We start from the raw sequence: 24435 nt of genomic DNA, 5'->3' as shown, positions 1-24435 counted from the left end.
AGGAATCAATGTAAAAGCAAATAATGTGTGCAATTGGGGAAATCACAGGGAGGGTGGAGGCCCTGTTTCCTCTCAGGAGATTCCTAGAGAGGGTCCATGGAGGTTTCTCCCCACCTTTTCCAGTTACAGTTTCGGAACCTCGGGTTTGTAAGTGGAAAATGGTTCTTGAGAAGAGGCAAAAAAATATTGAACACCCAGTTCTTATCTAGAAAAGTTCGTAAGTAGAGGCGTTCTTAGGTAGAGGTACCACTGTACTTTTATTTTGAATATCATATCAAATTGTAGACTGACATTAAGCTTTAGTTCATTGTGCCTTCTTCCGAGTATTTATTCATTTATATGCTGTCCCTCTCCAAGGACTCGGGGCAGCTTGCAACATATAAAAAGAAAACAACGGAATGCAATAGCTGAATCCAATTAGTTAAAACTAAGCAAACAATCTAAAATCCCCAGTTATGTTAAAAATCAGTCATACCCATTCAGACAACAGCCATACAACCATTCATTGGGCCAGGGGGCTGAGAGACCGCCTTCTGCCGCACAAATCCCAGCGGCCAGTTAGGTCCCACAGAGTTGGCCTTCTCCGGGTCCCGTCGACTAAACAATGTCGGCTGGCGGGACCCAGGGGAAGAGCCTTCTCTGTGGCGGCCCCAACCCTCTGGAACCAGCTCCCCCCAGAGATTAGGATTGCCCCCACCCTCCTTGCCTTTCATAAACTCCTTAAAACCCACCTCTGTCGTCAGGCATGGGGGAACTGAGATATCTCCCCTTGCCTATGCAGTTTTATGTATGGTATGTTGTATGTATGATTTTTTAAACAATGGGGTTTTTTAGACTTTTAATGTTAGATTTATTATTATAGACTTTTAATATTAGATTTGTCATTGTATACTGTTTTTATCACTGTTGTGAGCCGCCCCGAGTCTGCAGAGAGGGGCGGCATACAAATCTAATAAATAATAATAAATAATAATAATCTAATTGCCCCAAGCCTGGCGGCATAAATTAGTCTTAAGATTCTTAAGGAGGGTGGGGGCAGTGCGAATCTCTGGGGGGAGCTGATTCCAGACAGCCAGGACCCCACAGAAAAGGCTCTTCCCGTAGGCCCTGCCAATCAACATTGTCTAGTTGACAGTACCTGGAGAAGGCCAACCAATTGAGTATACACCAATAAGAATAACCAAACACGCCACAGTAGTCTTGATCTGAAAATGGTAGTTTAACTTCAACGGGAAAATGTATTCTGCAGAAATAATTATCTTAAGAAGTTTTTTTTAATATTTAACAATGTGATGGGATGGTAATTCTCCATCACAAACTGGACTCACAATTTTTTCCTTCTATCATATCTTTATCAGGAAAATGCTGGAGAGCCTCTTTATAAATTGTTCAAAGCTATCAAACATCAAGTAGAGAAAGGACCAGTGGATGCTGTACAAATGAAAGCCAAATACACACTGAATGACACTGGATTGTTGGGAGATGATGTAGAATATTCACAATTGGTATGTAGCTTTCATTTATATTTGTTTTAGAATATTCAAAAAATGAAATGCTGCTGAAATATGACTTACTATTTTCTCACCACTTACAGTATGTATTTTGTAAAACATGAATGATAGAAAAGTATTATTACTGTCAGTCAAACCAATTTCATGGAAAGATGAATGAATGTCATAATCAAAATTCTGGTTCTGTGTGGGTTGCTAGAAATAACTTACTCAACTTCCTGGTTTATTGAAAAGAAAGATTGATTGATCCATCCAGCTTCCACATGTAAGGAAAGACTAAAATCAGTTTTTCCCCACACCTGAATGAGATAAAGCTTTAAAACTAATGTAATGATTTGTTATGACATTTGGTACTTTAATTGACTAAGTCAGGGGTAGGCAAAGTTGGCTCTTCTATAACGTGTGGACTTCCTGAGCTAACATGATTGGCTCAAGAATTCTTGGAGTTCATTACGCATGTGTCACAGACAGCTGTAGACACCCCTATGAGACTCCGATATGAGAAATTGAAAAAAGTGGAAAAAATCCCCCAAAACATCATAAATCTCTCTTGAAGATAAGCAGAGTTGTATAGCAATTACAGAAGTTCAAAGAGAATCTAAGATTTGCAGCTCTAAGGGAAGACAGACTTTCTTTCGCTATCACACTGTGAGTACAATAAATCTTAACAATGAAAAAAAATGGCGGAAGGAGGAGATCCTAGCCTCGGAAAAATTAAATCGAAATTAGATAAATTACTTCAGATTGTTGAATGCTTTGAACAAAAATTTCAATGAGTGGAGAGGGTGCTTGAAAACCTCTCCCAAGATATTAAAATAGTTAAAAAAGGGGCAGATGAGTCGGCTGGAAAAACTCGGAAATTAGAGCAACAAGTTAAAAGCCAAGCCGAGGATTTTAAGCAATACAATTATAGGCTTACTAATCTGGGGGATCGTCAAAGGAGAAGAAATTTACGTTTGCGTGGTTTTAGACCAGATTTTGCTCCAGGCGTGAAATTAGCGGAAGCACTTTTTGATTGGATGAAAATGAACGGCTTTCAAATTGTTTTTGATGACATAGAATGTGTTAATTGGGACGTTCCATGTAGAAACCCGGAGAGGCAAACAGACATTGTTATGGCCTTGGCCAGTGAGAAGAAAGCTGAAATGATTTACAAGTATTTGAAAAGTTGTGCTGGCCTTAATCAAGATGGAATCAAGAGTCCTCAGAGATCTCTCCTGGAAAACTTTGAAAGAGACAGCTGCTTTACGCCCAATCTCAAGCTGTTTATTTCAAAGTAGAGTAAAGTTTACCTGGACTTTCCCTGATGCTATTTTGATGTTCCAGGAAAATAAGATGTTCAAAGCATGATCATTGGAGGAGGGGAAGGTACTATTGAACCAACTGGGTATTGAGTTCGGAGAAAGTGGGGCAGATGGAGAGCCACAAGGAGCAAAAGGAGGAGAAGATTATTCCAGCGGTCGTGGTACCACAGATGAGGAGGAAAGGCAAAGGGAGAAGCAGTTGAAGGAGTTGCTGGGGCAGGTGGAGGCTATTAGAAAGGAACAGAAGAGAAAACCAAGAGTCTAGTGCGAGAGGAAAGCGAAGAAGTGAAGAGTTGAAACTGACTCTGTTGCCTCCTTTTGGAGATGTTTCCAGAAATTATCTTTAATTTTTATTCTCTTTGGGGGAGGAGATGGGAAAAAAGTAAAAGAGGGTATTATTCAATGGTTAAATAGAGTGGGAGGTTTTTTTTTTTCAAAATATATTAAAAAGTAGTTGCAAGTGGAGCTCAGCAACTTAGGAACGTAATCAGCAGAGGTGCCTCATGATTGGACAAGGGTATTTCTTGTCCTTCCACTCTTTGGCAGGGGGAGCACGGGAGGAGGCACTTTGGGCGGGGTGATTGGGGTTAGGACTGGGAAAATCAGTAAATCAAGAGCAAAACAAGAGGGGGAAAGGATTATTTTTGTATATTATGAGTGAGTGTATTATAATGGTTTTAAATGTGAATGGTTTGGGATCGAATCTGAAACATTACAGGATATTGAGGATGGCTAAGCAAACTAAGGTGGATATTATGATTTTGACAGAAGCGCATAAAAGACAGGGAGGAAGGGATGAATTGGTTAAGGATAGAAATTGGAAATGGGTATATGAATCTCGAGGAACGCAAAATAGTAGAGGTACTGCAATTCTTAAAGAGGTTGGAGTTCGGAACGATAGAGAAGGGAGGTGGTTGTTTATTAAAGGGAAAATAAATCAAAAGAAATTGACATTGGCGGCAATTTATGCGAAATGCGAAAACAAAACAATTTATAATAAACAGAAAGAGGAAGTTGGATAACTTTATGGAGGGCACAACATTTTTGGCAGGAGATTTTAATATGCAATTAATAAAATGGGATCAGAAATAGCAGGATGCTACATTTAAATAGACTTAATATGGTTGATCTCCATGCAGATATACCAAATAGAGGTAGCAAGATATCATACATTTAGTTGTATAATGAATAGGGTGGGCAATATACAAGTTTAAAAAGTAGATATAAAAGGTATTTGGTTGTCAGATCATGCCCCACTATTGGCAAAATTGGAAATAGGTCAGGAATGTAATCAAAGAATTTGGAGATATAATGCAGTCGTAACTTCTAATGAACAAGATAAACTTGTAAACTAATAAACTAATAAACTTGTAAACTAATAAACTAATAAACTGCAGACAGAGTTATGTCAATATTTTAGAATTAATGATGTAGGCGATATTCAACAATCAATTTTTTGGGATGCATGTAAGGCTTATATGAGGGGACAATGTATATGTATGGAAGTAGATATAAAAAAAAAATCTTTTGGCCTTCTTAAACAATTCATTTTATCCCAAGTTCTCAATTACTATTTAATTTCTTCTTAATTTAATATCTGCAAATAAATTGAAGCAAACAACATCAATGAATGATTTGATTGTAAGATAGTAATTATTAGAATTATATATTTTTCAGCCCATTTTTAAAGTGTAAATCTAATTGCAGGAAAGTAATTACTGACAAAGTTAATTACTAACATTAATCCACTATACTCAGTAAAATCAAGCATCTGTAAATGCTGCTTTACCTGCCAGCATGATAAACAGTGCATTGTAGTGTAGCCTCATTATTTGGGATCTCTCCCTAGACAAGAACCTTCTAGTCAACTTTAAATATGTATCATTTTTAATTGCCAAATCAAAACTGTGGAAGCAATCTGTAATAAACCATATAGAATAATTTTACAGTCAACCTCATTTGGTGAACTGGCTGAAACGCATTTACAGATTGGTAAATCAGACAGCCTGAATATCTTGGTAATAAAAGGAGAGCTGGACAAGTGTTCTGAATGAGGCAATTAAATTGAGGTTAACTAAACATTAAATTTACATAATGTGCGGCAATTTGCATATGCAAACAATATAATTTGCTGCAAATGGCTCAATTTTTGACTTAATGGATAACTACCCTTTACTCAATCCTTTTGTGAAAGCAATGTTTAAGTGTATATATGTAAGTAAACAAAAATGTTCACCAAAATATCTCTTGAATGTCATGTGTGTATTGCATGCTATTTTACTGAAATGTACTTCTAATTTAAGAGCTTGAGTCTATTTCAATCAAAACTGTTATTTGGGGATTACAGTAGGAATTAAATGTCCGTGAAACTTTACCTATCTGGAAATTGCTTTCTTTGCTGTGTTGACAAGGGGAGTTTCTAATACAGTGTTCCCTCGATTTTTGCGGGGGATGCGTTCCAAGACCACCCGCAAAAGTTGAATTTCCGCAAAGTAGAGATGCGGAAGTAAATACACCATTTTTGGCTATGGACAGTATCACAAGCCTTCCCTTAAGACTTTAAACCCCTAAATTACCATTTCCCATTCCCTTAACAACCATTTACTCACCATTATTACTGGTACTCACCATTGAATAAGACACTTAGTGATCCTGATATTTATAAACATAATTATTTATTAACAATAATTATTTTTTTGTTATTTATTTGCAAAAATTATTAGTTTGGCGGTGACATATGACATCATCGGGCGGGAAAAACCGTGGTATAGAAAAAACCCGCGAAGTATTTTTTAATTAATTTTTTTTTTAAAACCGTGGCATAGGCTATTCGCAAAGTTCGAACCTGCGAAAATCGAGGGAACACTGTATACTGAATGTCTTCCTGTAACGTTAATGGACTAATCTAAGCATCTACAGCCAGTAGTTAGTGCACTAGTTTGATGATGTGTCTCAGTTTAATTTTTTTTAAAGCCTTCAAAATCCAATTGTGATGGTACAATAATACAATATATTGAAAGCTTTCTGTATTTTCAGTTTATTAATTCTCAAAGAAATCTCAGTATGACCCCATTTCCATCCAAAAAACCCCCACTAAAGGAACGGGTATGAAATGATATGAACTGTACCACCTGTCTAAATGTCTATAAATAGACAGGTTTATACCGGCGTTGGCTTTTCTTGTGTGATTTTAATAACCCTGAAATTTCTAACCTTCCAGACTGTAAATGTGATTGTTCAAGATGAAGGCACAGAACCCATACCTGTAAAAGTGCTCAACTGTGATACCATTTCTCAAGTGAAAGAAAAGATCATAGAGCAAGTATATCGAAATCTGCCTTACTCACAATGGCCAAAGCCTGACAGTGTTGTCCTTGGTATGTATCTGAGTTTTTTTTATAACGATTTTATTTAACATACAAACATTTAAACATCATACAAACAACATTAAACATTTACAATTTATATGTATACAAAATTTATCTTTTACAATTCTATTTACTGTACATTTTTCTTAATTTCCACCCAGTTGTATAATTTCTCCCACACTCTGTAATAGTCCTTATTTTGTTGGTTTTGTATCTCGTATATTAGCTTACTAAATTTGGCGCAATCTAATATTTTTTTAATCACCATTTCTTCGTTTGGGGTCTTTTCTTGCTTCCATACTTGTGCAAATGCTAATCTTGCAGCTGTAAGTATATGATTTATTAAGTAATAATTTTCTTTACTATGTTTGCCTCTAATTATTCCTAATAAGTACATTTCTGGTTTTATTTCAAGTTTATAATCCAATATTTCTTCCATCCATGTCTGAATTTGGGTCCAAATTTTTTTTGCTTCCTTACGTCGCCACCAAATGTGGTAGTATGTTCCTACCTCTTTTTTGCACTTCCAACATTTGTTGCTTACATTCACATTTAGTTTGGCAAAGCGCGCTGGCGCATAGTGCCATCGGAAAAACATTTTATAGAGATTTTCTTTGTAAGGTGTTGATAGTGTCATCTTGTAGTTTACTGACCATAGTTTTTCCCAGTCTTCCAGTAGGATCGCATAGCCAAAGTTGGTCATCCAAGCTATCATATTTGGTTTAACTATTTCTTTGATATTTTCGTAGTTTAGTAGATAGTTATTCATTTTTGTTATGAATTTTTTGTGAGAACCTGTTAATATTTTGTCTATTTCATTTTGTTTTTTACATATTCCAAATTTCACCAGGTCCTTTTTATATCTACAGTGATCCCTCTATTATCGCAAGAGTTCCGTTCCAAGACCCCTCGCGATAATCGATTTTTCGGGATGTAGGGTTGCGGAAGTAAAAACACCATCTGCGCATGCGCGCCCTTTTTTCTATGGCCGTGCATGCGTAGATGGTGGAGTTTGCGTTCCCCGCCGCCCACGCAAAGGGGAAACCCGATTCGGCTCCTCGCTGCTGCTGCGCTACCGAGCAGATCAGCTGCTGGGCGGCCGAAGGAACCTTCCCTGGGTCTTCCCCCTCTTGCTGGCGGGCGGGCGAGCGGCGGGCATCAGCGAGGAGCCGGGGTTTCCCCTTTGCGTGGGCGGCCGGGAAGACCCAGGGAAGGTTCCTTCGGCCGCCCAGCAGCTGATCTGCTCGGTAGCGCAGCAGCAGCGAGGAGCCGAATCGGGATTTCCCCGCACGCAAAGGGGAAATCCCGATTCGGCTCCTCGCTGCTGCTGCGCTACCGAGCAGATCAGCTGCTGGGCGGCTGAAGGAACCTTCCCTGGGTCTTCCCGGCCGCCCACGCAAAGGGGAAACCCCGGCTCCTCGCTGATGCCCCCGCTCGCCCGCCCGCCACCCGCCGCCCGCCAGCAAGAGGGGGAGAGATAGAGAAAGAGAGAGAAGGAAAGAAAGAGATGAGAGAGGGAGGAAGAGAGGGTGAGAGAGGAAGAAGCAAGATAGAGAAAGAGAGAGAGAAAGAAAGATGAGAAAGGAAGGAAGAGAGTGACGTCATCGGGTGGAAAAATCGCGATATAGCGTTTCGCAAAGATCGAGATCGCGAAACTCGAGGGATCACTGTACTTTGAATTTGGTAATATGGTAGCCAGTCTATTATTATGCCTTCATCTTTAAGCCTTTCTCTAGTTTTTAGACTTGTTTTTTTTATATATGCATTTTAAAGAACACATTGCTGTCAAAATGCAAATGTTTTCAAAAAGCAAAAAGATTGCCTTAGTAATTCCATCCGACTCCATGGAATGATTTTAAAGTTTTTTAAAAAGTACCGTACTTGCTCACTAAACTACCACAATTTTTTCCTCCAATTTCCATACATTCAATAGTACACACTCATTCTGATAAAGAAGATAAAGTATGGCTCCCCTTGTAATTTCCTATCTGAAGAGATAAAATTTAGAGAGAAGAAAAGGCAGTAACTTTGTTTTCCCCACTTTACCTCTCTATGTGTTATGATTAGTATGGCTTGTAGGTTTTATGACACTAAAATTTCCTTATGTTAGTTATAACAATTTACTAATCTGTTTTCCATATAGAAAAGCTACCCAGGTATGCCCATGTTTCACCATCACTCCGCAGTCTGCATTGGCTGCCGATCAGTTTCCGGTCACATTTCAAAGTGTTGGTTATGACCTTTAAAGCCCTTCATGGCACTGGACCAGAATATCTCCAAGACCACCTTCTGCCGCACGAATCCCAGCGACCGATTAGGTCCCACAGAGTGGGCCTCCTCAGGGTCCCGTCAACTAAACAATGTCAGTTGGCGGGCCCCAGGGGGAGAGCCTTCTCTGTGGCGGCACCGACTCTCTGGAACCAACTCCCCCCGGAGATCAGAACTGCCCCTACTCTTCCTGCCTTCCGTAAACTCATCAAAACCCACCTTTGCCGTCAGGCATGGGGAAACTAAACATCTCCCCCTGGGCACGTTGAATTTATACATGGTATGCTTGTGTGTGTGTATGTTAGTATAGGGGGTTTTCTTAAATTTATAAATATTTTAATTAATTGGATTATGTATTGGATTGTTTTTCACTTGTTGTGAGCCGCCCCGAGTCTTCGGAGAGGGGCGGCATACAAGTCCAAATAATAAATAAATAAATAAATAAATAAATAAATAAATAAATTTGATGTAGAATCTATTCATAAGGTGTCCAGCAATATACAGTACTAATGTATAACTCAGCTGAACTATAGGTAGAAAAAAATACCTATTAAGATTAATAATTACAATTACCGTATTCTTTTTTTAAAACCATTTAAAAGCAGTAAGATTAAAAAAAAATAAAACCAGATAATTTCCCTGCATATATTAATCCACTCCAGCCAATAGAATTAACTACTTGGAAATATGTGAGATCATTTCCTATTTATTTTCATAGACATACAATCTATCTTTCCTTCATTTCATTTGTTAATTCCTGTTGTTTACATTTATTTCCTTTAACACTCCCAATTTCTAATGTTCTATATGCCATGAACATTATCTAATATGGAGGTAGTGTTTAACCTTTATGACTTTGGACAATTGAAGCTTTTACACGTTTCTCAGTAATGCAGAAAAGCTACAAACTATTTTAATAGTCTTGCCTGAGCTACAATTTTGGCCAGTATCCCAGAAGCACAATAAGACCATGCTTATACTATGCAGGCTAAGATAATCTCCAAGAAAAAGAGTTGAATACAACATACTAACACAAACAAAATAATTTAATGGAATTAAATTTGGGGGGATATTTTATGCTTCTAAACATCTCAACCCTTAAATGGAGTTTTCTCCTCTAATGATGGTTTTGACATTTTTTACAAAAATGAAACCTCTGGGAAATTGCTACTTATAGGCAACAACTGTATGTCTATAATCTTAAAATAAATTGAATCTTAACTAGATATGCAACTCATCCCAATAAAGGTTTACGACACACATTAACTGACAAATTTAGACCCTCCTTTATTCTAGCTTCAGGGAGCAGCAAGTCCCTGTTAGCTATTATCAAATCAAGTTATTCTTCTATATGATCTCCTTTTAAGACTAACCATCGTATTTATATTAGTATTTATTTTTATTCCACCTTTACTATTTTTATAAATACTTCAAGCTGGCAAATATACTTAATACTCCTTGTTCTTATTTTCCCCACAACACTATCTGTCAGGGTTCCAACTAATGACACCATAGCAAGCAAAACTCCAAGACAAGTATAGTCCTCAAAGAATAGTTTTATTGCATATATCATATTGGCACAGTCCTGGTGAAAACTAACTCTGGAGGTTCCTGCGGTTTTCATCTAATTAAAAGCAAAAAGAAATCCCCTTCCCCAAACAGTCAGTCCCATGGTCCAATCAGGCGGCTGTCCTATTGCCTGGAAATGTCTCTCCTCCTCTCTCTGAGAATGTCCTTGGTTCCCAGGAGAAAGTATTTTGTTTTGGCTTCTATTCCCCCCTCCCTATCTCTCAGCTCCAGTGTGGCAACATTAAAGCTTCAAAATGGCTTCGGTCAGGTCTGCTTCATAGAAACATAGAAACATAGAAGTCTGACGGCAGAAAAAGACCTCATGGTCCATCTAGTCTGCCCTTATACTATTTTCTGTATTTTATCTTAGGATGGATATATGTTTATCCCAGGCATGTTTAAATTCAGTTACTGTGGATTTATCTACCATGTCTGCTGGACGTTTGTTCCAAGGATCTACTACTCTTTCAGTAAAATAATATTTTCTCATGTTGCTTTTGATCTTTCCCCCAACTAACTTCAGATTGTGTCCCCTTGTTCTTGTGTTCACTTTCCTATTAAAAACACTTCCCTCCTGGACCTTATTTAACCCTTTAATATATTTAAATGTTTCGATCATGTCCCCCCTTTTCCTTCTGTCCTCCAGACTATACAGATTGAGTTCATTAAGTCTTTCTTGATACATTTTATGCTTAAGACCTTCCACCATTCTTGTAGCCCGTCTTTGGACCCGTTCAATTTTGTCAATATCTTTTTGTAGGTGAGGTCTCCAGAACTGAACACAGTATTCCAAATGGGGTCTCACCAGCGCTCTATACAGCGGGATCACAATCTCCCTCTTCCTGCTTGTTATACCTCTAGCTATGCAGCCAAGCATCCTACTTGCTTTCCCTACCGCCTGACTGCACTGTTCACCCATTTTGAGACTGTCAGAAATCACTACCCCTAAATCCTTTTCTTCTGAAGTATTTGCTAACACAGAACTGCCAATACAATACTCAGATTGAGGATTCCTTTTCCCCAAGGTTGACGTTATCCCTGTGAGGTGGGTTGTGTAGAGAAAGAGTGACCGGCCCAGCGGTAACAGCACAGAATCTCCTAAGCTGACTTCCTGGGTAGATGGAAGCAAAGGAGCCATCCCACTGTACAATTTATTTATTATTTTATTTATTTTATTACTTAGATTTGTATGCCGCCCCTCTCCGAAGACTCGGGGCGGCTCACAACATGTAGAAACAAATCATGGGTAATCAGACAAGTTTAAAATGTTTAAATATTAAAAACCCCATATGCTAACAGACACACACACAGACATACCATGCATAAATTAAACGTGCCCAGGGGGAGATGTTTCAGTTCCCCCATGCCTGACGGCAAAGGTGGGTTTTAAGGAGTTTACGGAAGGCAGGAAGAGCAGGGGCAGTCCTAATCTCCGGGGGGAGTTGGTTCCAGAGGGCCGGTGCCGCCACAGAGAAGGCTCTTCCCCTGGGGCCCGCCAACCGACATTGTTTAGTTGACGGAACCCGGAGAAGGCCCACTCTGTGGGACCTAATCGGTCGCTGGGATTCGTGCGGCAGGAGGCGGTCTCGGAGATATTCTGGTCCGATGCCATGAAGGGCTTTAAAGGTCATAACCAACACTTTGAATTGTGACCGGAAATTGATCGGCAGCCAATGCAGACTGCGGAGTGATGGTGAAACATGGGCATATCTAGGTAGGCCCATGACTGCTCTCGCAGCTGCATTTTGCACGCAGCTGCATTTTGCACAATGCCTTCTCTCTACTACAGGAAAATAACTTTTCTATTAAATCTAATTCATCATTTTTAAAAACAAGATTGCTTTTGTGGGTTAAGAGAATTCTGCAAAAGTTCATTAATTGGCTAGATGGAAGCTTCCTTTATTTATATGCAGGTTGTTTTGAGGTGGATACCCGTACAATGTATTTTTTCTTGTAATTTCTCCTCAGAATGGCGTCCAGGATCTACTGCCCAGATACTCTCAGACTTGGATTTAACATCACAAAGGGAAGGGAGGTGGAAGCGCATCAATACCCTAATGCACTATAATGTAAGGAAGCATTTTGAAAACGTTACACCTCTTGCTACTTTTTAGTAACACACAGCTTTTCATTAATAGTGACCTGTCTCAAAAAAAAATATGTTCCTTTTCCTTCCTATCGTATCCAATATCTGTTTTCTTTGAACAAAGCCCAGCTTCAGAATGTGAAATTATATTGCTATGCCACAAGTGGGCAATTATTGAATGCAGCTCTTTGGAAACTGGCAAATTCTGTGTTTTATTAGGGATTAAAAAAGGTTATCTTTATTTAAAGCCAGCACAGAAATTGTTATCAGTTAAGTCCTTCCAGTAATGCTTAAACTTAAGGAATGCAGCATATCTTCTCTAATCTCCGTGAATGTCATTTTTCTAATCTCGAAAGAATTTGAGAACCTGAATCTGAGATTGACTGATAAAAAGTACCTTTCAGTAATGGGCAAGAACTCTGGGAAGAATTATCCATGATATTTCCTTCCCAAATTATTTCAAAGTCAGCCTAATTTTATTCACCAATGAATATTTAGGTGAAGAGGCCTCTAAAATGAAAGACTAGGTGATTTATTTTTGGTCTCTTTCAATGTCATACATACAGTACATCAAAAGAACAATGACCACATAACAATGCTCACATCGGAAGTAGAAACTGCATGGGTATAGGAGTTATTTTTCCTGTTCTCACCAATTTGTTGCATGTCTGTTCTTGAAGGTAAGAGATGGTGCTACCCTCATCTTATCAAAAATGGGGATTTCTCAGCAACCAGAAGATCACCAACAAGACATGGCAGAGGAACGTAAGTATAGCATGATAGTCTTTAAGCCAGGTTCTGTTTTGTGAGAGAAAACAAATTGAATACTGTGAGTTTACATATATGATCATAGCACCTAGCTTGGGATATAGGTATATGCTGCTAAACAATCTTACTAGTGATAAAGATATAGAGCCTTCTACAGCTTTTAAACCACATAGGAAATGCAACACAGATACATTCTGTAAAGCTAGTATTTAATATGTAGCTAAGTCAGTTTATTAGAAAAGCTATAAATATTGGAGAATTGGGCAAATCTGCAATTTACACTGACAAAGATTTGAGGTGTTCTTTGTTGGCTAATGAGATACAGTGTTTTCCATTGAAAAAGAGATTAACTGAAGTACTGTTGCCCATTTTACAAAAAAAACCCAACCAGTGGGTTGACTCCTTGGGCTTTGATTCTCCTTTTAAAAATCAATTTGGATAAAACTAAAGTTGGTTTTTAGTAAATAATAGATCAAATAGGATTACAGCTCACTGGAAAGTATTTTTGTAAATTGTTTAGAAGTGATGTTTTAACAGAGGTAAATGCAGTAGTTAATTACAGAACCTAGGGGATAAATGCAATAACATTTCACATTTTTAAATTAAATTACTGCAGTTGCACAAATGGGCCAGTGCATTCGTTTGAGTGGGATTTTGACAGTAGGAAAATTGGTTTGGCAATTCCTTTTTTTTTGTATCCTTGTTAAGTATTTGATTTTTTTTGCTAGTTTCTCACAAATGTTGCATTTATAGAAAATCATTATAGTTTTTCTTTGTTCTAATAATAACAAATATTTTATTTTAACTCAACTTCTTCCATTTTATCCCAGGAGGTTTGGTTATCTCTGTAAGGCATCTCAGTTATAATGACAACGTGCAATGTTAATTTGATAGATTTGTAAATGAGATAAGATATGTATTTATTTATTATTTATTAATTGGATTTATATGCCAATTTAACTGAATTTATATCAGGCACTTTCCAATGTACAGTCTTGTTATTTCTATAATATGGCTTCTCCTATACATTCCAGCATCAAATATAGCACACAATCTAACCTCACTACTAACGTGGGCAAGCTCCCACCCTCATCCTCTTATATTTCTTGGAGACTTAAACCTTCCACATATAAACTGGATCCTAAACGAATGTTCCACTGAACCCATACATTCAACCCTTTACAATGCCATTACTAGCCTAGGACTAGATCAACTAGTTACTAACAACACTAGACTTAACAATTGTCTTGACCTCATCTTCTGCAACAGTCTACACTCAATTTACAGACTACAAATAAAAGAAGCCTTTTCTAACACTGACCATAGCATGATTGACCTTTACCTAAACATACACCCTCACAAAAACCATCTTAACGAAAGGACAGCCAACTATAAATTCAAAAAGGCCAATTACGACCTCATCGAAGCCTACCTCTCACCTCTCGACTGGCACACAATTTTCTCTGATTGCATCACTACTGAAGACCACTATAATATGTTTTTACTTGAAATCCAAAGAGTCATCAAATTGTATGTACCACTAATATTCACCAAAACTAAGAAAAACAAATTAACCATAAAAATAAGAAAGCTCCAAACCAAAAAAAGAACTCTTTGGCACAAAAATAAAGCAGGCCATGTTTCAAACTTTAAAAGACGCTATAAAAATGTGTGTCACCAAATAAAGACTGAATGTACCAATTATCACATCATCCAAGAAGAAAACCTTCTATGGACAAAGTCTACTCGTGCCTTCTACAACTTTGTTAACAATAAACTCAAAAACTCTAGACCCATCCCACCCCTTAAAGGGCCAAACAACATAGACCATAATGATGAATCAGTCAAAGCCAACCTCTTTAACATTTTCTTCAGCTCAGTCTTTGTTAACAACAATGGCTCATGCCCAACATTTCCTAATCGCACCACAAATAACCTCAATGATCTTACACAAATTGATTTTACAGAAGACAACGTTAGAAAGGCATTACACAACCTAAAACCATATTTATCTATTGGACCAGATGTACTATGTGCATACTTCTTAAAAAAGCTCTCCCCCACCTTGGCTGAACCTCTGAGCATAATTTTTAATAAATCCTTCAGTACTAGCTCCCTACCCACACTATGGTCACTTGCCACAGTCATCCCTATCTTCAAAAAAGGAGATCCAAGCAATGTTGAAAATTACAGACCTATTTCCTTGTGTTGTGTCACCTGCAAAGTTATGGAATCAATCATAAACCAATCCATTACACTCTACCTTGAAGCTAATAACATACTTTCCAAGAAACAATTTGGTTTCAGAAAAAAATTATCCTGTAATCTACAACTCTTACACTGTAAAAACATTTGGACCATCAATTTCACCAAGGTAATCCAATTGATGCGATCGTGGACTCCAGGAAGGACGTCTCTGTGACGTCAAAGCTCCGCCCATGGAATTCCCTATTGGGATTCCCCACCTCCGTTTGAGCCGCCTGACCGGCCGACAGCTCCGTGGCTCTTCTGACAAGGTGACAGCTGGGCGGCAGGGCTTCTCGGCATTCTCCTGAACCCAAACGCCGAACCCGAACTTTTGCCAAACTTCCGGGTTCGGCATTCAGGAGAACTCCAAGAAGCCCCCCGGCTGTTTCAAAAGGCAACAGCCGTGCAAGTTCGAGGGGTTTGTATCATGAGGCACTACTGTATATTAAAATCAGTCAGCCAATTCATTCACAAATCATTAATTCACAACCACACATCTCATTTAGTAAATATCATTTAGTAAATATTTAATATATAAGTATTATTTGCATATTGTCCCCAACAATCTGGATCCTCATTTTACTGATCCTGGGAGGATGTAGGGCTGAGTCAACCTTGAGCCTTAATAGGATTGAACTCTAGGCTTTGGACAGAGTTGGCCTGCAACAGGGCACTTTGCTTGCAATACTGGACTTTAATCACAGCGCCACCAGGGCTCCTAAATTACAAAAACATGTAGAAGCCCAATTTTTTAAAAAGAAAAAAAAGCCCACAAGATTTAGGTAGTTTTTACAACGAACATTATACCATTAAATTATTCTGCAGAGTTAGACTTTCCATTTCTTTATATTACTGGGCTTTTGTAATCAATAATTCTGCAAAATGGCAGGTATTCATTACTTTTTGGTGTGGAAATTATCTGTCTTACCCAAAGAAAGAACAATGTACTATAGTGGCCTTTTCTCGGATTGCTAAAAGTCACGATGCTGCTGGAAACTGAATAAAAACAATGCAATTCAGAATTGTTTGAAATGTCATTATGTACATATTGTTTATGCTTTGTTCTTTCTGACATATATGCATTGTGAGCCTTATTACAACTGTAATTAATTGGTTGCCATTATAGTACATTTATCCAGTTTCATAGATCAAAAGTTTTATATTTAATGTGCAGACTTGTAATTGCTGGAACCTTTGTTATCACTCACGGTGCCTATTTTGCTGTGTGAACTGTACAGTATAATTAAACAGATGGACTACATTTATACTCTGTGGTGTGGAAAGTGGCTTTGTTTTAAGGTCTCCTGTTCCCACACCATGTAGGAATGCGTTACAATCTTTGTTTAGGAAGGGAAGAATGAAATGAGATCAATGTATAAATAGGTCAATAAACAGAATTACACACTCTTTCATGGTTTTTAAAATCACAAGGTCTTGTCATAAAGCTATCCCTGATTTTTCCCTCTGCTCAGTCTGTTCTCTGATTTAACAATCTTATTATCAACAAAAGGGGATCTGTTCATCTAGGAACTGTAGGTAGTCATTGACTTAAAACCATCCGTTTAGCAACATTGACGTTACAACCACATTGAAAAAAGTAAATTAAAATCAGACTTTTAGAATAGAATAGAATTCTTTATTGGCCAAGTGTGATTAGACAGACAAGGAATTTCTCTTGGTGCATATGCTCTCAGTGTACATAAAAGAAAAAATACATTTGTCAAGAATCATGTGGTACAACACTTAATGATTGTCATAGGGGTCAAAAAAGCAATGAAGAAACAATCAATATTGGTAAAAATCTTAGGATACAAGCACAAGTTACAGTCATACAGTCCTAAGTGGGAGGAAAAGGATGATAGGAATGATGAGAAAAAAACCTAGTAGAAATAGAAGTGCAGATTTAGTAAAAATCAGACTTATAATAGTTGCAACATTCCCACAGTCATGTGATCAAAATTCAGGCACTTGGCAACTGGCATATATTTACAACAGTTGCACCATCCCAAAAGTCAGGAGAAACACTATTTGCATCCTTCCCAGCCAGTTTCCAATTTGGAAACAAGGGAAAGCTAGATAGATTTAACAACTGCACAATTCATTTGACTGTTGTAATTTCCTTATCAACATGACAAATAAGGTTGTAAAAGTGGGCACAACTCAGTTAACATCCACTTTAGTTACCAGTGAACATTCTTGTCCCAATTGTGGTTATACATAGAGGACTAACTGTGTAAGTTACTATTACATTTTGTAGAGATATGATAAGACTTGAATTGCTGGTATCTGCTTGAAATTTCTTAGGATCTATGAGCAACAAACAGGTGAAACCATATCACAAAGTAGACATAGCTGGCTTTAACAGTAGGCTTTAGGAAATACTGGTTTATTTTACTTTTCTTGTGTTTTTCCCTCTTCAAAATAATACTATCAACCATGGACAAAAACAGCTGTGAGGGATGGAGAAAGGGGAGGGCTGGAATGCTCTCCCATTTTACTTTAAAGTTACCTCACCTTTTTCGTTTGAAAATCTGGAACTCATAGGCAAGAATAACATGAGCTTAGATTTCCCTTTCATTTATGAAATGCAAATAATATTTATTGCAGGCCATTAAATATGCCATTTAGTTGCAGTGCAGTGGACATTATTTTAGGCCTGGCGATCAATTGCTCAATCCCTGCATTTCATTTCATCTGTTGATTGTTTGAAATGTTATGGTTTATTCAGGACATGCTTTATTGGAAGAAGAAAATAAGATCTGGCATCTAGTTCGACCAGCAGATGAAGTTGATGAAGGTAAATCAAAAAGAGGGAGTATGAAGGAGAAGGAAAGGACCAAAGCTATCACTGAAATCTATCTGACAAGGCTACTCTCTGTGAAGGTAAAATTGACTGCCAAGAGTCAAGTTCCACTATGTTTAAATAGATATTGTGTTTATATGTAGAATTTTCCTTTAGAATTAAGATTTAGATTCAAAGGCATTGGATGAATTCAGGTACAATGATACGTAGAGTAACTGCATTAAAATTAACAGATTCAATTAAGCTCATTAGTGTTAAACAAACCCAGGGTTTTTTAATCTTTCTTTATGGACCTTTTTTTTAAAATTCCAGAAATAATATATGTGTCCATTAGATAATAAAGAATCCCAAGGGATAACAAACATTCCATGGTTTTAATTTTCTTAAAAGATCATATTATTGACTGGTGTGCATAAGAAGAGTTGAACTAGTCTGACCCAACAGGGTACCAATTGATTTATTGTGACCTCAGTATTATTCCTGTTGTTGTTAGTATATTTTCATTTAGCATTTTTAATGAAAAAATAATAATTTAAAAAGATAGATAAAAGAGGAATGAAAATACAGAAACATTTTTAAAGGTCATGAATAAAGAGAAAATTTATATCATAGAATTAGGTTAGAATTTCCAATATTACATTAACTATTATTAATTGATTTTTTTCAGTTCAACTGCAAATTGTTTTAAAACCAAAGCAGTATATAAATACCAACATGTTGCACACGCTATCACACATGCGTGAGTGCCCACACCCATAATTCAATACCTGGGGAGGACAAAAACAGCTTCCCCCACGGACTGTTTCCCAACTTCTGGTGGGCCCAGTAGGCTTGTGTTTCACCGTCCCCAGGCTCCAAAGGCTTCCGTGGAGCCGGGGGACGGTAAACAATTATTTATTGATTGATTTGATTTGATTTGATTTGTATGCCGCCCCTCTCCGCAGACTCTGGGCGGCTAACAACAGTGACAAAAAACAGCATGTAACAATCCAATACTAAACAACTAAAAAAACCCTTATTATAAAACCAAACGTACATACAAACATGCCATGCGTAGATTGTAAGGCCTAGGGGGAAAGAATATCTCAGTTCCCCCATGCTTGACGGCAGAGGTGGGTTTTAAGAAGCTTACAAAAGGCGAGGAGGGTAGGGGCAATTCTAATCTCTGGGGGGGAGTTGGTTCCAAAGGGCCGGGGCCACCACAGAGAAGGCTCTTCCCCTGGGTCCCGCCAAATGACATTGTTTAGTTGACGGGACCCGGAGAAGGCCCACTCTGTGGGACCTAACTGTTCGCTGGGATTCGTGCAGCAGAAGGCGGTCCCGGAGATAATGCCCTCCCTCGTCCCCCGGAGGCTCTCTGGAAGCCAAAAACATCCTCACAGAGCCTCTGTGTGAGCCAAAAATCAGCTGGCCAGCACACACATGCACTTTGGAGCTAAGCTAGGGCAACGGCTTTCGTGCCAGCAGATATGGCTCCGTGTGCCACCTGTGGCACTCGTGCTATAGGTTCACCATCACTAATATATTGAGATATGATACAAGGCAATATATGCTCACTTTGCAAAGAATGTAAAACTCTCACCTTTTCCTTTCTCCTTTTTCTATTTCTGTTATGACCATGTCTGGAGTACTGCTGAGATCTAAAGTCAAGGACATGAATATCTCAGGGAATCTCTTCTTAAATACAAACCATATTTAACCATTGTAATATTTTTCCTGTACTAATTTGAAAGGCTAATGTTATGTAGTTTTGAACCAGGTTTTTCAACATGGCATTTTGGGGTCTGCATGTGACTGTAGGCATTTCTCCTTTATCTTAACCAAATTTCCTACTTCTCCTGACATTGTTCTTTTTTAAAAAAAAAAAAAAGGATAAAGTGAACATTAATCCTCAGTATTATGATTATTTCCATGAATGAACCTTAGCATCAAATGGGGGACAACCATAACCTTAACAATTAAAAATTAAATGGGGAACTACAGTTGAAAGAATTCCCATTTCACCCAAAAAAGGAAAAATAGAAAAGAGGGCAATAAGATGATGTAGTAAGGAATATCAATTGATATCATAAATTATTGCCAGCCATTTTCAATAGCCGCCACAGCCTCAATTTGGAATATTTATACCAGCCTCAAAATGGTTTTGAAGAACAATTTAATACTATTGCTTCAGTTCTGAAAATAAGAACTGAAGATAAATGTATTTATTTGTTTACTAGATGCATGTATCTCTATGTTTTGAGGCGCTCCATAATAAAAATTAGAAAAACCACAAAAAGTGCGGTATAACAATGATTAAATACTGTAAGTAGAAGCAACCAAAAACAGAAAACACCAGCACATTTGTTTCCCCAGCCATCTTCACAAAAAAGTTCCATTTTAATCAATTTCTCACAATGCTGTTCCTTATCTATTTCAAAGAAACCAAGCTCAGTTCAAATTTTAATTTTAAAAAGTGCCATAATACTGGGGCTTTTTAAAATTAGATATGTAGACTTATCCTCTCTATGTATTTATTTAGGCTGTGTTGATAAATTCTAAATACTTGAGTTATCTATAATTAAGTATTGATAAATTTGGAAAATGGTAGAATAGAATCCATTGTCCTCAGGGCTAAATATATTTGCAGGCTTTGCGTGAATAGCACCAATTTCGGCAAAAGTTTCTGAATGTACATCATAGGTTTCTAGATCACATGGTAATTTAGAGCAGTTCCTCTCAGTAGAGGTTTATGCTGAATATTTAGAGGACTGTCGTAGCGATACATCATAGGATTGATATGTATGAAAAACCCTGCAGGAGTGTTCATATATATATACATATGGAAAGTTGCATGCCTAAACAGGGCTTAAATCAGTTTAAAACCCAGGAAAAATTCCTCATGAGGTCCTCTTCTGTAAACATTAGTATATCTATAACAACTTGGTGTATAATATCATTTAAACTATATTGAAGTTCATTTGTGAGCAGTTTATTGATATACAGTGGTACCTCTACTTAAGAACTTAATTTGTTTTGTGGCCAGGTTCTTAAGTAGAAACGTTTGTAAGTAGAATTTTTCCCATAGGAATCAATTTTAAAAGCAAATAATGCATGCAAACACATTAGGAAAGAAATAAAACCTCCGAATTTGGGTGGGAGGAGGAGGAGGAGGAATAAGAGGAGGAGGACAGTCGCTGCTGAAGGAAGAAGGTGAGATGAGGGGAATAAAAAAAATACAAAACTTTAAGGGTTTTTTTAAAAAAGAGGGACTCTGAGGCGGCGAGGAGGAGCACGCACCTCCCATACACCTGGTGCGAGGATGCCTCCCATACACTGCGCCAGAGAGAGAAGCCCAGGCAGGCGAGAGGGAGGAACTTCCTGCTCCTTTGACCAAAAGGTGGTGACTGCTCCTGCTGCTACCTGCTTCCTCTTCCTTCCCATGCTGAAGGGCTCCCCTCTGCTCTCGCTCGCTCACTTTGTAGCTGGCGCCTTTTCTTCACTGTGGTGACTTCTCGGTTTGGCTGAAGCCCCCTTTTGCCTTTCCGTGTCCAGATGCTCCGGGAGGCAACCTCACACCGGGTGTATGGGAGGCAGTGCAAGGGAGTCATCACAGTGAAGTGGTTTATACTCTCTCCAAGCGCCCAGAGAAAGGAAAATGCTCCATTCGCTCTGGGCTGCCCAGAGCGAAAGGAGAGTATCTTTTCTCTGGGCTCTGGCAGAGGTTTATTCCCTTTCCAAGTGCCCAGAGAAAGGAAAAATTTCCATTCGCTCTGGACTGCCAAAGCCTCCTTAAGCGCCACCGAAAGGTTCCTCTGGCAGGCCAGAAAAGCCTGAAATGGCCAGGATTAAAGGGGGGATGGCAGGAAACTGGTCCGGCCTTCATGCTGCTCTCAAATTGCCTGGGAAATTTTTCCAGGCTTGGGTTCTTAAGTAGAAAATGGTTCTTAAGAAGAGGCAAAAAAAATCTTGAACACACGAGTCTTATCTAGAAAAGTTCTTAAGTAGAGGCATTCTTAGGTAGAGGTACCACTGTATACATAAAATCTGCTTAACAATATCTGCAAAAAATGTAAAGTGCAGAGCAGACAGGTCCAGTTCAAATTCCATCAAGCCAAACTGATTTTCTATGAAAATCCTTGGTTTATTAGTAAGATGTCCAATCAGATTGCACAAGTGTTCTTCTTGTGTTTATGTATCCCAATTAAATATGGATTATTTTCCAAAGGTAATCAATCCTTCCTTCCTTCCTATCAATGTTTATTGCAGTCACAGACCAGAATTACAAATAAAAGAATAATAATAACAATAAAAAATAATAATAAGAATTTAAAAAAATAAAAAGCAGACAAAATAATATATTATGATTAGGGGTGGATTAGCAGTGAGCAGGTAGAGTCAATATACACTATAACAAAATTTGACTATATTCAAAGCTAGTTTGTTCAGATCTGATAACAGCAGTTGTACAATTTGTACAAAAAATTCCTGATTATTTTATTAGGTGAGTTGTTATAAATTGAGTCCATAAGTCCATATAGAAGATGCAATGTAGAAGGACATGAATTGTAGTTTCAATGGCTCCTTGTCTATGGGTACAATCTCCATTTTGTATTGGTCTCCAAACCTGCTGTAGGAAGTGTATTTCAGCACACTAATCTTATCTAGGTCCTCAACAGTCTGGATTCAGGCCCGGCTACAGCATGGAAACCGCTTTGGTCGCGTTGATGGATGATCTCTGGCGGGCCCGGGACAGAGGCTTGTCCTCTGTCCTGGTGCTCCTTGACCTCTCAGCGGCTTTCGATACCATCAACCATGGTATCCTTCTGCGCCGGCTGGAGGGGTTGGGAGTGGGAGGCACTGTTCTTCAGTGGTTCTCCTCCTACCTCTCTGGTCGGTCGCAGTCGGTGTTAGTGGGGGGTCAGAGGTCGACCTCGAGGTCTCTCCCTTGTGGGGTGCCTCAGGGGTCGGTCCTCTCCCCCCTGCTATTTAATATCTACATGAAACCGCTAGGTGAGATCATCCAAGGGCATGGGGTGAGGTATCATCAATACGCCGATGATACCCAGTTGTACATCTCCACCCCATGTCCAGTCAATGAAGCAGTGGAAGTGATGTGCCGGTGCCTGGAGGCTGTTGGGGCCTGGATGGGTATCAACAAACTCAAACTCAACCCAGAAAAGACGGAGTGGCTGTGGGGTTTGCCTCCCAAGGACAAATCTATCTGTCCGTCCATTCCCCTGGGGGGGAATTATTGACCCCTTCAGAGAAGGTCCGCAACTTGGGCATCCTTCTCAATCCACAGCTCACATTAGAGAAACACCTTTCAGCTGTGGCGAGGGGGGCGTTTGCCCAGGTTCGCCTGGTGCGCCAGTTGCGGCCCTATTTGGACCGGGAGTCATTGCTCACAGTCAGTCATGCCCTCATCACCTCGAGGCTCGACTACTGTAACGCTCTCTACATGGGGCTACCTTTGAAAAGTGTTCGGAAACTTCAGATCGTGCAGAATGCAGCTGCGAGAGCAATTATGGGCTTCTCTAAGTATGTCCATATTACTCCAACACTCCGCAGTCTGCATTGGTTGCCGATCAGTTTCCGGTCACAATTCAAAGTGTTGGTTATGACCTATAAAGCCCTTCATGGCACCGGAGCAGAATATCTTCGGGATCGCCTCCTGCCGCACGAATCACAGCAACCGGTTAGGTCCCACAGAGTCGGCCTTCTTCAGGTCCTGTCGACTAAACAATGTCGTCTGGCGGGACCCAGGGGAAGAGCCTTCTTTGTGGGGGCTCCAACCCTCTGGAAGCAGCTCCCCCCTGAGATTAGGATTGCCCCCACCCTCCCTGCCTTTCGTAAACTCCTTAAAACCCATCTCTGTCGTCAAGCATGGGGGAACTAAAACATCTCCCCCTTGCTCATGTTGTTTTGCCGTCTGATTTATTGACTGTGTGTCTGTTTTTTATATATATTGGGATTGTTTTATGAATTTTTTAAATTTAAAATTGTAATTAGATTGGTGGGAATTGGATTTGTTACTATGTACTGTTTTTATTATTGTTGTGAGCCGCCCTGAGTTTCCGGAGAGGGGCGGCATATAAATCCAATAAATCTAATCTAATCTAATCTAATGCCCTTCACATTTTTGGGACACTTAAACGATGTAAGTATCTCATTACTTTAAAAGGAGGAATTTGATGCTCAAAAAAAATTATTGGGAATAGCAAACTTATTTTAATGGATTTTTAGATCTTTGATGCATTGTTTGAGTACATTAAGTGTACATTCATTTTCTCCTTTCTTCCTTCCTTTCCTTTCTTCCTCCCTCCCTCCTTCTTCTTTCATTTGTTCTTTATTTTTTCTATTTTTCTTTCCTTCCTTCTCTCCCTCCCTCCCTCCCTCCCTCCTTTCTATCCACCCATCCACACACTGTTCTAAGAAATACAGAACTTTATTATAATAAAGTTACTAAATCATTAAAAAAATTAAGTGTCCCCTCAGCTCATTATTGTTGTAATATATTCAGAAGGCTCAG

At 38.8% G+C, this 24435-nt stretch overlaps 1 protein-coding gene across 4 annotated transcripts in view; it reads left to right on the top strand.

Moving 5' to 3' along the window:
- The window catches only part of PLXNB2 (plexin B2), a 522361-nt gene that overhangs the window by 482423 nt on the left and 15503 nt on the right, over positions 1-24435 (top strand). For all 4 annotated transcript variants that reach the window (XM_070755420.1, XM_070755418.1, XM_070755419.1 and 1 more), the window contains 5 exons: positions 1359-1505; positions 6036-6192; positions 11989-12089; positions 12787-12871; positions 17850-18004. In XM_070755420.1, coding sequence (XP_070611521.1) covers positions 1359-1505; positions 6036-6192; positions 11989-12089; positions 12787-12871; positions 17850-18004 — 645 coding nt within the window. The remainder of the gene's footprint in view (positions 1-1358; positions 1506-6035; positions 6193-11988; positions 12090-12786; positions 12872-17849; positions 18005-24435) is intronic.

The sequence above is a fragment of the Erythrolamprus reginae genome, chromosome 6 (assembly GCF_031021105.1).
Source record: "Erythrolamprus reginae isolate rEryReg1 chromosome 6, rEryReg1.hap1, whole genome shotgun sequence".
In the NCBI taxonomy this organism is placed as follows: Eukaryota; Metazoa; Chordata; class Lepidosauria; order Squamata; family Dipsadidae; genus Erythrolamprus; species Erythrolamprus reginae.
This window is presented reverse-complemented; position numbering and strand designations above follow the sequence as displayed.